At 46.4% G+C, this 15,446-nt stretch overlaps 1 protein-coding gene across 4 annotated transcripts in view; it reads left to right on the plus strand.

Moving 5' to 3' along the window:
- Window positions 1-15,190, plus strand: part of CHRDL1 (chordin like 1) — a 114,883-nt gene extending 99,693 nt beyond the window's left edge. For 2 of the 4 annotated variants that reach the window (XM_060002819.1, XM_060002820.1), the window contains exons 9-12: window positions 419-628; window positions 7,204-7,371; window positions 9,621-9,710; window positions 12,816-15,190. In XM_060002819.1, the coding sequence (XP_059858802.1) occupies window positions 419-628; window positions 7,204-7,371; window positions 9,621-9,710; window positions 12,816-12,946 (599 nt within the window). In that variant the 3' untranslated portion in view covers window positions 12,947-15,190. The remainder of the gene's footprint in view (window positions 1-418; window positions 629-7,203; window positions 7,372-9,620; window positions 9,711-12,815) is intronic. The other 2 variants (XM_060002821.1, XM_060002822.1) reach the window with 1 other exon arrangement.
- Window positions 15,191-15,446: the final 256 nt, after the last annotated feature.

Genomic DNA, 15,446 nt, shown 5'->3' on the forward strand with positions numbered 1-15,446 from the left:
AACCTTCCTGGGAGATTTTCATGCCTAGAAGCACATCCACTTGGGCCGTCCCAATCCTCTATGGAACTACAGGTCTGAACACTACATTCTAGCAGAGGTTCCTTCTCAGACACCCTGGACAGCTAGCACTCTGCTTTCATGCATCCATTCATTCCTCCATTTAAAACATACTATTTGATGGCCTACTATGTGTCAGGCCCTTGTGGGGCCTCTGCTGAAGATCCTGAATAGTTGCTGACAGGAGAGCAAGGCACAGGCTGTTTTTCGGTTACAGAGGCTGCTCTGTAAACACACCTCCACGGGCACAACAAGAACAAAGGATGCTTGATGTCTTAAGGGGTTCAGGGCTTGGGCTCTGAGCACCGGGGCCCATTTCCACTCCCTAGCCTTTAATTCCCAGTCCTGTGTTCTCTTCCAGTGTGTGTTTCCAATGGAAAGACCTATTCCCACGGCGAGTCCTGGCACCCAAACCTCCGGGCGTTTGGCATTGTGGAGTGTGTGCTGTGCACCTGTAATGTCACCAAGCAAGAGTGCAAGAAAATCCACTGCCCCAGTCGATACCCCTGCAAGTATCCTCAAAAAATAGGTGGAAAGTGCTGCAAGGTGTGTCCAGGTAAAAAGGCAAAAGGTGCGTTGGTTGGAAGCCCTGCCGTTGGTTGACTGAGATCCCCACATAGTCATTCTCAATGTTCTTTGAGTATCAGAAACATAACCACAACCTGCCATATAATTGTAATGGTAATAGTTCTAATAACTGACAACAAGCTACGTTCGCTCCTCTCTCGAAGGGCTGATAAGATGGTTGCTTGGAAGAAAGTGACTTCTCAGAAACAGGCTGGGGATTTGCTTGTGTCTTCCACACCTTTGGTCCCACGTAGCCCTAAGGGCCGAACTTAAGCCTTGCTTTTCTAAATAGTAGAGAAATTAGGTTATCGTGATTATTAGGAAGGACAATAGCACCCTTTGTTTATATCACCGTTTAACTCATCAAAGCACAATCACCTTCGTTTTCTCTTTCAGATAGGACTAGAGACAGGTGAGGCATAGTGGAAGGAGAGTGGGTTCTGGTCCTAATAACTAATTTGCTGGGTGACCTTGGAAATATGCCAGATCTTCTCTAGGCTGCATCATCCTCATCTATACAATGAAAAGTTTGGAATAGTTGATATCTAAGCTTCCTTCCAATTCTAAAATGCTATAATGATATTATCATTTCTCTATTAAAGACAAGAAAACGGAGGTGTATAAAGTGAAGTGACTTGCCCAGAGTCACAGAAATAGATAATAAAACCAAGGTTTGGAACCCAGGTCACTTCCAGCCCATTGTTTTTTCCAGGCCAGCAGAAAATGTTGACTGATAAAAAAAAAAAAAAAAGACAAATCAGTTACTTAAATGTTGGTTTTGACACACGAGCTAGAGAAAAATACAGTCCGTAGTATTGGGGTGACAGAGTACTGGCTTGATAACTAAGCATTCTAGCCCTGGCTCTGCCACTGGTTTCCTGTGTGACCTAGAACAAGTCACTTCACCTCTCTGAGCCTCAGTTTCCTTCTCTGCAAAACGAGAGGGTTAGAGTAGATTTCTTAGGGTCTTTCCAGCTCTAACATTCAAGAACTGAATGAATTAATCACTTCCAGGTACATGAGTTTATCATTTCTTATATCTACCTGCAAAGCACTGTTGTAAACACAGATGAAAAACCAAATGTTTTTAGGGACTGCCCTGGTGGTCCAGTGGTTAAGACTCCACGCTCCCAAGGCAGGGGCCCTGGGTTCGATCCCTAGTCAGGGAACTAGATCCCGCGTGCCACATCTAAGACCCGGGACAGCCAAATAAATAAATATTTTTTTAAAAAAAACAAATGTGTTTAAGTGTAGGCAGAGAGCTAAATCATTTATTCAATTTAGGCAATTCCTCATGAGTAGCAGACAGACACGAACTTCGTCAGTGTATTCAGTATATATGTGTTTTGAGCATCTTCGTGTAGGCCAATGGTTCCCAAACTTCTCTGCACATTGGAATCCCCCAGAGAGCTTCTAAAAATACCTGTGTCTCTTGGGCCAACAACTGAGGACTAGACAGGCCCGGGGATGAGTAGGCCGTCGGTGTGGCTGGACCACCAAGGACCAGAGGGCAGTGTGGAAGGATGCCAGGATGGACAGAGGATGGAAACGAGGACCAGGTGGTCTCTTCTGCTAAAAACAAGACAACAGGCCCAACATGGAGTCAATTTTGCTAAGCCCCATGTCACCAAATCGAGACAATTAATTTTCACTCTCCCAGAAATGAAATCCTACACCAATCAATCAGGAGTCACCTGATCAGCACTAGTGAGGTCGCCTGCCTGATAGACCCATGCCATCCCTTAAAGGAAAGCGCCCTGGCGATAACCAATCCACTTTTTTTCCAAATATAACTTCCTTGTTCCTGTTCCCTTCTGCCTGTAAAAGTCTTTCATTTTGTACAGCTCCTTGGAGCTCCTTTCTATCTGTTAGACTAGATGCTGCCCAATTTGAACCAATTTTTGCTCAAATAAACTCTTAAAACTAAAAAAAAAAAAATAATAACCTGTGTCTCATCCCCAGAGATTATGATTTAATTGATTTGAGTTGTGGCCTATTTTAGAAGATCCCCACATAATAGTAATTTGCAGACAAGTTTGGGAACCACTGCTGTAGGCCCAGGGTAGTTCATGGTTTTGCTAATCAAAGTGTGGTTTATGGACCGGCAGCACCTGGGAGCTAGTGAGAAAACCAGACTCTCAGGTCCCACCCCAGACCTGCCGCATCAGAATCTGCATTTTAACAAGGTCCCCCAGGTGAATGCAATGCACATTAAAGTTTGAGAAGCACTGATTTATGGCACAAACAAAATCTTTCTTAATGTAACAAGCTTCGTCTTCCAGAGTAGGGGCAGAGTGTGGGTAGGACGGACAGGAGCTATCTGATATGGAGTGGAGAATTGAGGCATTAAAATTGTTGAGGAAATGTACTCACTAGGGGCACGGAGAGAGCACATTCTGAGGATATGAACATGGTAGCCACCCAGCCATGATGACCTATTGTAACTTCCAAGTCTCCCACCTCACTGGATCCCCAGGCCTTTCAGTGTCACTTGGAAGTAGTTCTACCAGCACAATTTTCTCTCCTGTCAAGGGTCTAATGCCTATCATCATAAAAGTAATACAACAAGATAATTTCGTACACAAACTAATAGTTACCTAAACTACCCAGGTAAGATAAACCCTCCCACTATATAATATTCCAGTTTGAATCTCACACCTTCAGACCACATCCCATTTCTTTGTGTGGTTAGGATTGTATTGCTGTACGTGATTCAGATAAGAGTGAAGGAATCAAAAAGGTGTGGGCACAGTACACAGGACAGGCATCGCCTTTCAGGTGGTGGCGTTTATTAAAACCTTTATGTTCATACTCTTTGGCTAAGCAGTTCTACTCCTGGAAATCCAAAGAAAGTGATCAGAGACGTACAGAGACATACAAACAAGGATTTTTGCTGCAGTGCTGTTTACAATAGTGAATGATTGGAAACAAACTGAAAGTCTACCAGTATGGAAATGGTTAAATAAATTATGGTATATCTGTACTGTGGCATATTATATAGCCATTAAAAATCACTATAGAACAAGATTGAATGGCACAGAAACATACTTGCAATATATCTGTTAAGTACAAAATCTTCAAGCTAGAAAACAATATGTATATTATGATCTAGGTCACACAGAAAACCAGTGGCAGAACCAGGGCTAGAATGCTGGATCATCAATCCAGTACTCTGTCACCCCAATACTACAGACTGTATTTTTCTCAAGCTCGTGTGTCAAAACCAACACTTAAGTAACTGATTTGCCTTTTTTTTTTTAAATCAGTCAACATTTTCTGCTGGCCTGGAAAAAACAATGGGCTGGAAGTGACCTGGGTTCCAAACCTTGGTTTTATTATCTATTTCTGTGACTCTGGGCAAGTCACTTCACTTTATACACCTCAGTTTTCTTCTCTTTAATAGAGAAAACGTTGATAATATGCTTAGCCAAAAAAAAAAAGACTGGAAGGGCATATGGCAAAAGGTAACAGTGGCCATCTTTGGGTGACTGAATGATGGGTAGTTCTTATTTTCTTCTTTTTTGTTTATGTGTATTTTCTAAATTTTCAACAATCATTGACAATGTGTTTCTCTGGAAGAGTGGCTTTTCCCGCTTTCCCGTGCTGCTCAGATGTGTAGATATAGAGGACTTACTGGGCAACATGGAAGGAGAGAGTGTCTGTCCCATTCTGTCACCTGCCCTCAGCAAGCCACACATGGATGTCTGCAAATTGAAAGTCTCCCAATAGTCACGTTGCCTTACAAGAGTCGCTATCCACGGAGGCCCGGGTACTCAGCAACTTCAGATCCTCAAGGGGCGTGCACTTGTTCGCGCAGCATGCAACCTGGAAACACATGTTATGTGCCTTCTGTGTGCAAGACATGGTTGTAGGTGTTGAGAATAGGGAGATAAAGTAGACAGACTCAGGCTACTTGCCAGTAATGCTCTTTACATTCTAGTGGGAGAGGAAAGGCAATGAACACAAACCGATAAGGTAATTTTCAGTGGTGATGAGTACTGAGAAGAGAAAACAGACAGGATCAGGCGATAGTGAATGGCACAGGCAGGGTGAAGTGCTTTCAAAAGGCTGGTCAGGGTTGGCTTCTCTGAAGAACGATGTTTGAGTAGAGTTCTGAGTGATGTGAAGGGGTGAGAAAGGGAAGATCATGACATTCTCAGCCTCTTAGAAAATGACACAGGACACAGAGGAAAAGGAAGAAAGGAGTGAGAGGAGAAGAAGATCGACAGAAAAAAGAACGGTAAATTCAGTTATTCACGTTGAGAAGGGAAAAGAGACAAATAAAATTCACTGATGATCCAGCCAAAAGTTTCATTAGAACAAATGATTGCAGGCCCCCCAGTAACAAACTAAGGCCAAAATAAAGGATGTGAGTTTCACCTCTCTCTCTCTCTCTCTCTCTCTCCCTCCCTCCCTCTCTCCCTCCCTCCCTGCCTCCCTCTCTCTCTCTCTCTCTCTCTCTCTCTCTCATCTTTGCTCTGGTGGAGGCTGGCCTTGCTTCATGTGTCAGTGGCCATCTGCAGGGTTGTGTAGGACTTCTACTCCCTGAAGGTTCCCCAACTCACCTCTCCACCCCACCATACCACCCCAATATACCTGGAATTCCCGTAATGACACACTCCTTTTGGGTTACAGCATAAAAAGCCCCTGGTAAGACTTCAAGTTTGTTTCCTGGGCTGGGATATTACATCTCCCGCATCAGTCATCCCCACTTCCATATGGAGTGGTTTCTCAATTTCTTAGTTCTGGAGGGCTCAGGACAGGAGCATTCTCGTGGGAAGTGGGAATGCCCAGAAATTACTTCAGGTATGGCATACTTCCCCAGAAGGAAATGAAAGTAGGTTCACGTGCAGTGATCGGGAAGCACCTTGAAGTGGACGATGTGGAATGAAGAGGTTGCCGAGTAGGTAGTTCGAAAGACACGCTCTGTTTATTTACTCTTAATATTTTCATGCGCCAGCCAGGGGTGAGTCACTAATGGATCTTGTTGTTTATAGATCCCTTCTGGTGAGTAAATTAAGTTCTTGGAGGGGAGGGGTGGTGGGGCAGGATAACTCTTCAGGACACTGGGAGAACTTGTAGTGTACGATAGGTACTTCCAGTGCCATCATGGATTTCATATGGCTATGGTAGCTATAGCTAGTATTAAGCTGGTGGGCAAGATTTAACACAGGAACCCGGCTCTCATTCTAAAGGTGGTAATTAAATACATAGAGGTTCCTTTATGCTCCATGACCTCCTCCCCCCTCCACCTACTGAAAAGTGCTCGTGCAAGTCCCTTCATCACCTAATGCATCGCCAACAAAGACCAGCCCACCGAGTACTTAAATAACTAAAAAGAAAGACACAAGGAGAAAGAAAGCTTGACTCTAGGATAATCTACGAATTGAGTAATCCAACCTGGAATCGTCCAGAGAGGACCAGGATTTTGTCCTTCCGGTGCCAAAATGGTGGTGGGGATGGGAGAGCTAATCAGGTCAGCAAGAGACACGCAATAGCCATTTGATTACAACCTCTAGTCCAAGTGCCTCTGATTGGCTAACAATGAATCCCCCTAATTAGAGTCACGGGCCCAAAGCACTCAACACCCACCGCTTTCATCAGATGTGCTTACAGACGGCTTCTGCGCATATTCCGAATTTTTCAGGGTGTCCTCAGCTTGTCTTTGTTGTTCCCGATTTGAGTGTTACACTTTAAGTGCACAGCTGAAGAGGGTGCTGATGACAAGGCCAGCAAAGCAAGTTAAGTCACGGATAACCAAGCAAGGGAAACTTCTTTCAGTAGCGGGCTGAGGAAAGGGGAGGGCGGAGCAGAATGGGGAGTAAGAGGGGGCTGGTACCTTTATGCCTGGAAGCTGAAATCCAACAAGTTAGTTTATACTTTAAATGATCCATAGTTGAGGGATTGACCAATTTTTTTGTGTCTTCCACCCGTTCATTTGGCATAGCATACACATGACTAATCTGACGTCTAGGTTTTGGCACTGGTGTTGATCCGGTATTAGCATTCCGCTTACAAACAAATCAAAGAGCGTTCAGAAATGTCAAGCCAATTTGGATAGATCCTTTGGGCAAGTATATGCACATAAATGAGCGTCATAAATGTTTTCTAAGTATGCCTAATTGACGTCAGGGAAGCTAACCGAGGCGTTCTGTCAGCCCATTCCCTGGGTCTCTGTTGGCAACACTGAGCTAGCCCAACCATGATCCCGACCCAGCATCGAAAATGCTGTGTTCCCTTAAGCGCCCAGCAGATTTGTACCTCGTCACATTCTTCCTCTTTGTGAAGATCCACTTCTCATGCGGTGGTGGTGGATCCAGTGTAGCTTTGGGGCCAGTGTTCTGTCATCACGCGGACTTCAAAGTCATGTGCTTCTTTGTGATTTCGTGGCTGTTACAGGGGCAGCCTCAGCTGAGCCAGTGAAATAGGGGTGGGATTTCTATCTCTGTAGGAATGTTCTTGTAGATTGTCCACTTTTGATGCTCGTGTGGTGCTATGAACAAAGAGATGCATAAATACAGAGGTTCGCTCCTAGTTTTGGAAAACCATGACAAATCTCTACTTGCTTCCTGATTCCAGAAGAACTTCCTGGCCAAAGCTTTGACAGCAAAGGCTACTTTTGTGGAGAAGAAACCATGCCCGTGTATGAGTCTGTGTTCATGGAGGATGGGGAGACCACCAGAAAAATAGCGCTGGAGACAGAGAGACCGCCTCAGGTAGAGGTCCACGTTTGGACCATTCGAAAGGGTGAGCCAGACGACATTAATTTCTTGTCAATATTTTTGTAAGGGGGACACAGGGAAGGAATGGAAGACTCACCTTCATTTTGCTTCAACCTGTTCCTCTGGGTCAGAAGATTTCCCGATTGCTTAGAAACTAACATATGACTCCCACCGTTGCTGTTGTGGCCTTTAGCTTTAACCAGGACCTGGGCTAAAAAGTAAGTATTGACTGTTGGGTTTTGTTGTCTTTCTCACACAACCAAGGCTGGAGGAGTGCTTCTTAACCCTGGCTGCACACCAGAATCGTCTGGGAAGGTTTTTAAATACCAAATCCCTGAGCCTACCTGCAGAGGGTCTGACTAATTGGCCAGGTGGGGCTTGGGCTTAAGGGTTTGTTCGGAAAGCTCTGCAGGTGATTCTGATGTACACCCAGGGTTTTAAACTCCCAAACTGTAGTCTACCATTGTTTCCCAGAGGAAGCTCAACAAACATGAAAATGCAATCATTCAGTGCACAGCTGAGTCTCTCGAACCACGCTGGGGACTCTGCAGTAAGACAAATTTAAACCATCATCCCTGCAGCTGTTCACACCATCCCATAGCTACGAGACTAGGGCTGATCTAGTCTGGTCAAGTTTTCTAGGAATTGGGAAATAACGCACATCCTTTTTCAATTGGCTCCCGCATAAGGCTCGAGAGTGCTCAAACTTGTGTAAGTTTCAGCATCACACAAGGAGCTGGTTTAAAACACAGTTACCGGGACTTCCCTGGTGGCACAGTGGTTAAGAATCTGCCTGCCAATGCAGGGGACATGGGTTTGATCCCTGGTCCGGGAGGATCCCACATGCCATGGAGCAACTAAGCCCATGCGCCACAACTACTGAGCCTGCGCTCTAGAGCCCGCTGTGCCACAACTACTGAAGCCCGCGCGCCTGGAGCCCGTGGTCCGCTGCAAGAGAAGCCACCACAGTGAGAAGCCCGCGCACCGCAACAAAGAGTAGCCCCCGCTCACCGCAACTAGAGAAAGCCCGCGCACAGCAATGAAGACCCAACGCAACCAAGATAAATAAATAAATAAATTTATTAAAAAAAAAAAACAACAGTTACCTGGCCCCATCCAAGAAGTGTGAATTCAGTCAGCCTCCGGTAGGGTCTAAACATTTGTGTTTCTAACAAATAGCAAGGTGATGCTGATACAGGTGGCCCTTGGACCCATCCTTGGAGAAACAACTGCTCTAGTATTTTGTGGGCCTTTCTTCTCTCCCTTCTTTCTTTCTCAAAAGAACAAGTTCCTCTCTACCCCTTTAAAAATATGCTAGAACACACATATGAGGCTCATCCCTGTTTGTTTCTGCTCTAGACCCAGGAATGTTGATTTGCCATCCCTAACTCCCTAGCTCCTCTGTAACTGGTCACCAGGACTAAGCACTGTTCTGTTGGCTTCCTTAGCGGTGACCTCACTAGGCATCCATCGCCCCACATCTCTCGCCTCACAGAAATGCATGGACGCTTTTCAACTTGCTAGTGTCGCCTCTAAGTAAGCTCTTGTTCACAGCACTGGGTAATCAAGATCTGTGCATAGTGGATAGAGGAAAACCCAGGCTCCATGTCCGTCGCTCCTTGTAGACCTCTTGAGGATTATTTAAGTGGCAGTTTTCAGTTGTTCACGTGTTATTCTGATAAAAGCTATTCAGGCAAGGTTGAGACTGTGGGAGCCCCGTTATCTTCACTCTGCCCATTTTTATAAGGGAAAGTGAAAGGAGCTGTGACTGTTTCCCAAAGGAAAATATGCTATCTGGTGAGTTCAGGAATAAGGATGGCTTCTCCATTTACACAACCTGTCTGCAAGACCCACTGCTGGTTCTCGCTGCCGAGCCAGGAGGGTAGCCCGGTGGCTTGGCAGGGACATAGTCTACCCAGACCAGGGGCAAGGGCAGAATGTCTAATACTGCCTTTGGCTGCAGAAACTCCATCCGGCATCCATGCTTGATTCTCTGTGGCTTTCCCCAGGAGCGGGTCCCACAGTCAGCAGCTCTGTCTCCCTTATCTCTGTCCTCTAGAGAACCAGGGGGGAGGTCAGTGAGCCAAGGAAACAAATGGAGTCAATTATAACCCTCGAGCCGTCCAAGTTCCTGGTTAAGCACATTACACAGCCCCGCTCGAGACTCCTAAGCCCCAGTAGTGAGATGATATGCTCAGCCCAAGCAGAAAAAGGGGTTGGTGGTTCCAGATAGAGAGCGCCTGACCACCTGCCCCACTTTGTGCTTGGCCCCAGGCATCCTCCAGCACTTCCATATTGAGAAGATCTCCAAGAGGATGTTTGAGGAGCTCCATCACTTCAAGCTGGTGACCAGGACAACCCTGAGTAAGTCGTGACTCTCTTTACTCCTCCCTGGAAAACACATCCAGTTTTCAGTGTCACATAGCCCCAAATAAAGTACCCACCGTGCTCTCACTGAACAGGAGCAGTGGTCCATGTCAGCATTAGAGGATATTCTCCCTCTCTCCTGTGGGTGACTAAACCCAGAGTCTCAAGAGGGTGGGAGGTCTGGTCTATCTGTGGAGACTTCACATCTGGAAGGCTATGTCCTCAGTGGTGGGGATGAGAGAGAAAGAGAGAAGATGACTGCATATCGATTCTTGTGTTGTATCAAAGCTCTGTTTGACTGTTTGGAACTGCCCCGGTTGGTCGTGTTTCTTTAAAAGCACTCAGACACTCAAGCATACTTGCGGCTCTCCCACTTTCTACGCTAGATGGAGCCTGGGACTAGATCCGGCTAGGCACTGCGTGGCGGGGGTGGGGGGTAAGCACTTCTGAAGGAATAAAAGGCACAGAATTTCTATCCACAGGGAATTCTAATGGGCGAGACAGAACATGAAATGCCTTCATTATGAATTAGTATACTTCTGAAGAGTTAAATACCTAAGTGCTCAGGGGAATCTGCAAAGAACAATGAGATGAGAGCCAGGTGGGCTTAGTCGGGGAAGGCTTCAGGGAGGAGGTGGGTTTTGAAAGAGAAGGGTGTGACTGGGCAACAGGTCAGGAAATCAGTCTAGGGAGAAGGTACAGCCTAAGAGAAGACTTGACAGGAGCAAACAAGAAATGTGGAGGTGGGTGGGTGGGTGTGGGTGAGGAAGAATTACAAAGGCCACGTAGGGTGCACAGAAATCTGAGAAGAGTTGGAGGTAGGAAGTAGTTAGAGGGCCCTGAAGGAGCATGGGTGCTTGCTGCAAACTTACACACAGTGTAGTGGCGTCAAAATGGGGCTTTGGAAAGATGTCTCTCGGCTGTCAGATGCATTTATTAAGCACCTACTTTGAGAAGCCATATTCTAAAGAGCCCAGTATGCCATGCTGAGAAGTTGAACTTGGTCTCCAGACCGGAGAACCCCAGTGGGGGGTTTTAGCAAGCGAACGATGCATTCAGATCTGTTTTTTAGAAAGTGGTACTTGCTGGATGCAGTGGCAGGTGGGCTTTTAGTGAGAGAGCTGGTGATAGTCTAACAGGAAGCTGTTAACCTGTATTAAGTCGGTTAGACAGGGGAGGAGGGGTCCCTGTGAGGGGCTGAGGTTAAACCGTCACGATCAGGATCAAAGAGAGAAATGAGTTTAGAATGACTCCAATATTAACAACTTTATGGACTGGGTGAATAGTAACGCCATTCACCAGTGGGAAACTCTGGAGAATGAACAGGCATTGGTGACAAAAATGAGCTTTACTTGGAACACGTTTAGATTAAGATGCTTGAAGTCCATATGAGCAGCATTATCCAATAGGCAGCTGGACATAGCGTCGATGAGGTCAGTTGTTCATTCTGCAGGAGACAGGTAGACAACTGGACAGTAGGAGAATTCAAATGGAGGAGCTGGAAGTTCTTGTAAGGAATAAAAAGGCAGAGTCTATAGGATCAATAATGTGACTTGAAATTACCAATTAATTTCAAAGAACATATATTTGTTCATACTGTGGGCCAGGCACTGTGCTAGGCACTGGGGCACTTGAAAGATGATTTAAACGAAGTCTTCCTGTCACAGTTAGCATTTAGGGTGCATAATGGAGGTAGATGATGTGTGCCTCTGAAGGACGTAGGTAATGAGATGATCCCGCAGGGTCACCTGGGGACAGAGCAGAGCAAGCCTGACTCCTGTATATAGTGTCCCTGTCAGATCCTGGCACACCGTAGGGCTTTGGTAGAAGCTGCTTCCTTGCCCGACCCATCTCTCCTTTCCCATCGAATCCAAGAGAATAGGGAAAAGTGAAGAATCCAAGGGAGAAAGGAGCAGAGAAATGGAGGCCGTAAGGAAGTGGGGCATGGTCTTCTGTGGCGAGAGAAAGAAAAGAGGTTCAACAACGGTTCTGGATTAAGAGGCGCTCGCCGACCTTGGACTCGCAGAATTCTCCAGGTTGCAGCACCATGAGCACAGGATTGAAAAGGCTGAAGAGGGCATCCAGGGTAGACATTTTGTTAGGAACGCTATTCGACAGAGCAAGATGATAGCTGGGGAAGGATGATCTTACCACTGAGGGACCAGGAAAGTTAGAAAGGGATGGTCCAGAGACATCAGGTGGTTTCCAGTGCTGAGCACGGGTGTGCAGTCAAAACCGCTTGCTCAGTTAGCATGGCAGGAGGGGGAATAGAGAAGTTGGTGAGGACACGCTGGAAGTATGGACAGTTCCGGGGGCGGGGGAAGAGACAACAGGGAGTGGAGGGGGACAGGAGCAGGGATGACAAGGAACGGAAGGGATGCGGCCGTGTTCAACCGGAGCAGAGAGGGATCACGTGGCGGATGTGAGGCTGGAACTCTCTGCGGAGCCATAGGAGGCTGGAAGGGCCGCTGAAGGTGGTGTGAGGCCAGCGTGTGGGCATAAGACAAAGCAGAGGGGAGCGGTTTTTAACAAAGGGCGGCAGGAATAGGGAAAAGAGCAGTAAATAATCAAGCAACCCAAACTAATATTCAGGCCTCAAAGAGTAAGCAAAGCCCCAGTAATGTACCAAGTACTGGTCTCCAAAGTGCCTTATTTGACCAGCTGCCGAGTGAGCCACCTAATAGCTAACGACCTGATAGCGGAGCAATTCGCAAATGCTAAGTCAACTGTAAAAATCCCAAGAACAATACTGGGTTGGCGGAAAAAGTTTGTTCGGGTTTTTCTGTGACATCGTACGAAAACCCGAACAAACTTTTTGGCCAACCCAATACTTAGGTTTTACTCCTGAGGAGGCAGTTCTGTATTCTTCTTGGGATTCTTACAAATGCTGTGTGTTGAAATGAAGACTCCGTGGCCCATTTTCCGTACCTGTCCCCAGAAAAGTGTTTCAGGGGCTATTTTGCTGAAATCACGTGATGCTCATCTTCCAGCTCCCCTGGCAGGTCCGTGAGTGCGTGGGGAAGGGTGGGGTATATCGGTTCTACACCTCGTTGGCTCTGCCCTCCTCTCACGTCTCTGGGCCACTCTCTGTTTGCCTTTTAGGCCAGTGGAAGATCTTCACTGAAGGAGAAGCCCAGATCAGCCAGATGTGTTCAAGTCGTGTGTGCCGAACGGAGCTTGAAGATTTGGTCAAAGTTTTGTACCTGGAAAGGTCTGAAAAGGGCCACTGTTAGATGAGACAGACAGTATTGGATAGAGTAAAGCAAGAAAACTCAAGCTGCGGCTGGACTGCAGGCTTACTTTGCTTAAATCAACAGTGCCCTAAAACCCCAAACTCAAATGCAGTCAGTTATTCACGCCATGCACAGCATAACTTGCTCCTTTATTGGAGTGGTGTGTCAGCCCTTAAACATCTCCTCCAAAGAGACTAGAAGAGTCTTGAATTCTCTGTGGTAGGAAGAGGGCTAGAACGCCGCCACAACCCTGCTCTAGTTTCTGGGAGAATCGCATTTCACGTTTCTTTACGGGTTAAAGAGTAAACAAGACCCCCGGGTTTCTATCTAGAAAGGTATTCCAGTGAAAGAAAGAGAAGGGAATTGCTTAGTAGGAGTTTTTTAGTACAGAGAAAATATTTGTATGAAATTCTGCTCTTCAAATTTTAGAATGTCTTGTGTTTTAAAAAAATTAACTCCCCATCTTCACACACACACGTACACACACACGCACGCACAGTGAACTACAGCCTTCATTCGGAGGCAAGGCCAGTGTAGACTCTCCCCTTCTTTCCCTTGCCTGGCTCTGAAGTAGCTTGGAGGCGGTTGGTACCCTGGAGGATGAATAAGGAATTGTGAACAAAAGCCTGTGCCCTTGGGTCTGTGGTATGGTTGTTGATGGCATCAACCCTGGGAAAGAGCAGGAACACCATTTCCTGGCTGCCTTCACTTTGAGGTGGGAAAGAACTTTTCCATAATGACACACTTCTCTTTTCTCCCTGAACCTATGGGGCCTCCATAAAGAAGTTAGAATTGGGTAAACTTTTCAGAAACGGAATCCATATAAGACAAAATAGTGATTGAAGAGAGGAGTTGATAGAAGTCAGCAAGGCCAGCCGTATGTTTTCAAGTCAACAAAACTCACCAATTAACAGCTCGATCCTCGCTTAGTCTCTTGAAGTCATAGTTCTCTAGTCCACAGATTTCGGTTAGATGATAAAATTCTAGAAGCTTCTTAAGAGGGTGGTTTCCCTTCTTCTCCATTTATGGGAGTTGGTTTTTACTTGGCAAAGGGGTTCTGTCCTCAGGAGCTTCAGTTAGGAGAATTATTGCTTATTTGGGGAAATGGGGTTGCTGATAATGATCTAAACCTTCCTACCATTCTCCCCTCATGCACCAACCATGGATCTGAGTCGTGGATCCCAGAGAAGGCTGCTCCGAAAATGTCTCTTTGCAGCCTAATACCAGAGCCCAGATGATCCATTCTGAGGCCTGGCTCTGGAAATCATCTTTGTGGGAAAACTATACCTTTTCCACAGCAGGGATCTCAAGCCTGCCTTCTAGATTTATCTCCTCTGAAGGGGCATGGATGAACTCTAGTGAGTACTTAAATATTAAGGACCGAGAAGTCCCATGTTTCCTACTTTGTGACCATAGGTAAGAGGAAAATTTTTTTCCTTATTTGACACCAATAGGGAAAAATGTAAAAGGTCCAGTCTTTATGGCAAGCTGGCATAAAGGAGTCTATTCTCATAAAAGAGAAGCAGGGGCCTGGTGGCCAGGCCTTCAGGGGACGAGCCTCTTAGACACATTCTCCTGGGGCGGGGGTTGGGGGGGGAGGGAAGGAAGGAGGACATCCAGGGCTGAAAGGCCACAGAGCCTTATTGGTGGAGGAGGGGGTTGGGGGCGTGATTGAGTAGCTGCTGCCTTCCTCCCAGAGGTGGCAATTTCCCCGTAGTGTGGAAAAGAGTCACCGGATCCTAAAGCAAAGCAGTGATTTCCCCTTGCGGATGACTCACCGCAAAGCCTTCCCACCCAGGTGTTCTCTGAAAGCTCAACCTTAAGGGAACACCCAGGGAGCTTCCCTAGATAGACTCCTTCCCCCGGGCCCTGGGACACACCTTTGCCAAGCTGTGTGAAGCAGGAGCTGGGGCGCTGTGTGAGGCCAACGTAGAATCCCTCCAGTGTTCAGTGTTGCGTACAGAGTAGGACCGAGAGAGAAGAGGCCCAGCCGCCTGCAGTTAGTAGAGAGGAATGGATGTGGTTCTTCTTGTGTATTTATTTATACCATAAACACTCGGAACAACAAAGCCCATAAGCACCATTTAGCAGTTATAGCCATTTTCTAGTTAACTCGTGTAAACAAGAGTAACATAGCAGTATTACCCTTTCACTCTTCTCACAGGACATGTACCTAAATATGGTACTTATTTATGTAGTCACTGTATTTCTGGATTTTTAAATTAATAAAAATCTTAATTTGGAAAAATCCTGTCCAGGAGTGTTGTGTGAGTGATTGAGTCTGGGCAGTACTGACCTTGGACTGGGTAACAGGTGAGGGGCAGGCCCGGCTTTTGCACACTCAGCTTGACGCCCCTCTCACGCTACCACCTTGTGGTTAGGAGTGAGAACTTTGCGGTCAGCCGACCTTGGTTTTTAATCCCAGCTCTGCACTTAGCAGCTGTGTCAGTCTTCCCATCTATAAAATGGGGATAACAGTAGCACTGTCGCCCTTTGCCTT

The sequence above is a fragment of the Delphinus delphis genome, chromosome X (genome assembly GCF_949987515.2).
Source record: "Delphinus delphis chromosome X, mDelDel1.2, whole genome shotgun sequence".
Taxonomy (NCBI): domain Eukaryota; kingdom Metazoa; phylum Chordata; class Mammalia; order Artiodactyla; family Delphinidae; genus Delphinus; species Delphinus delphis.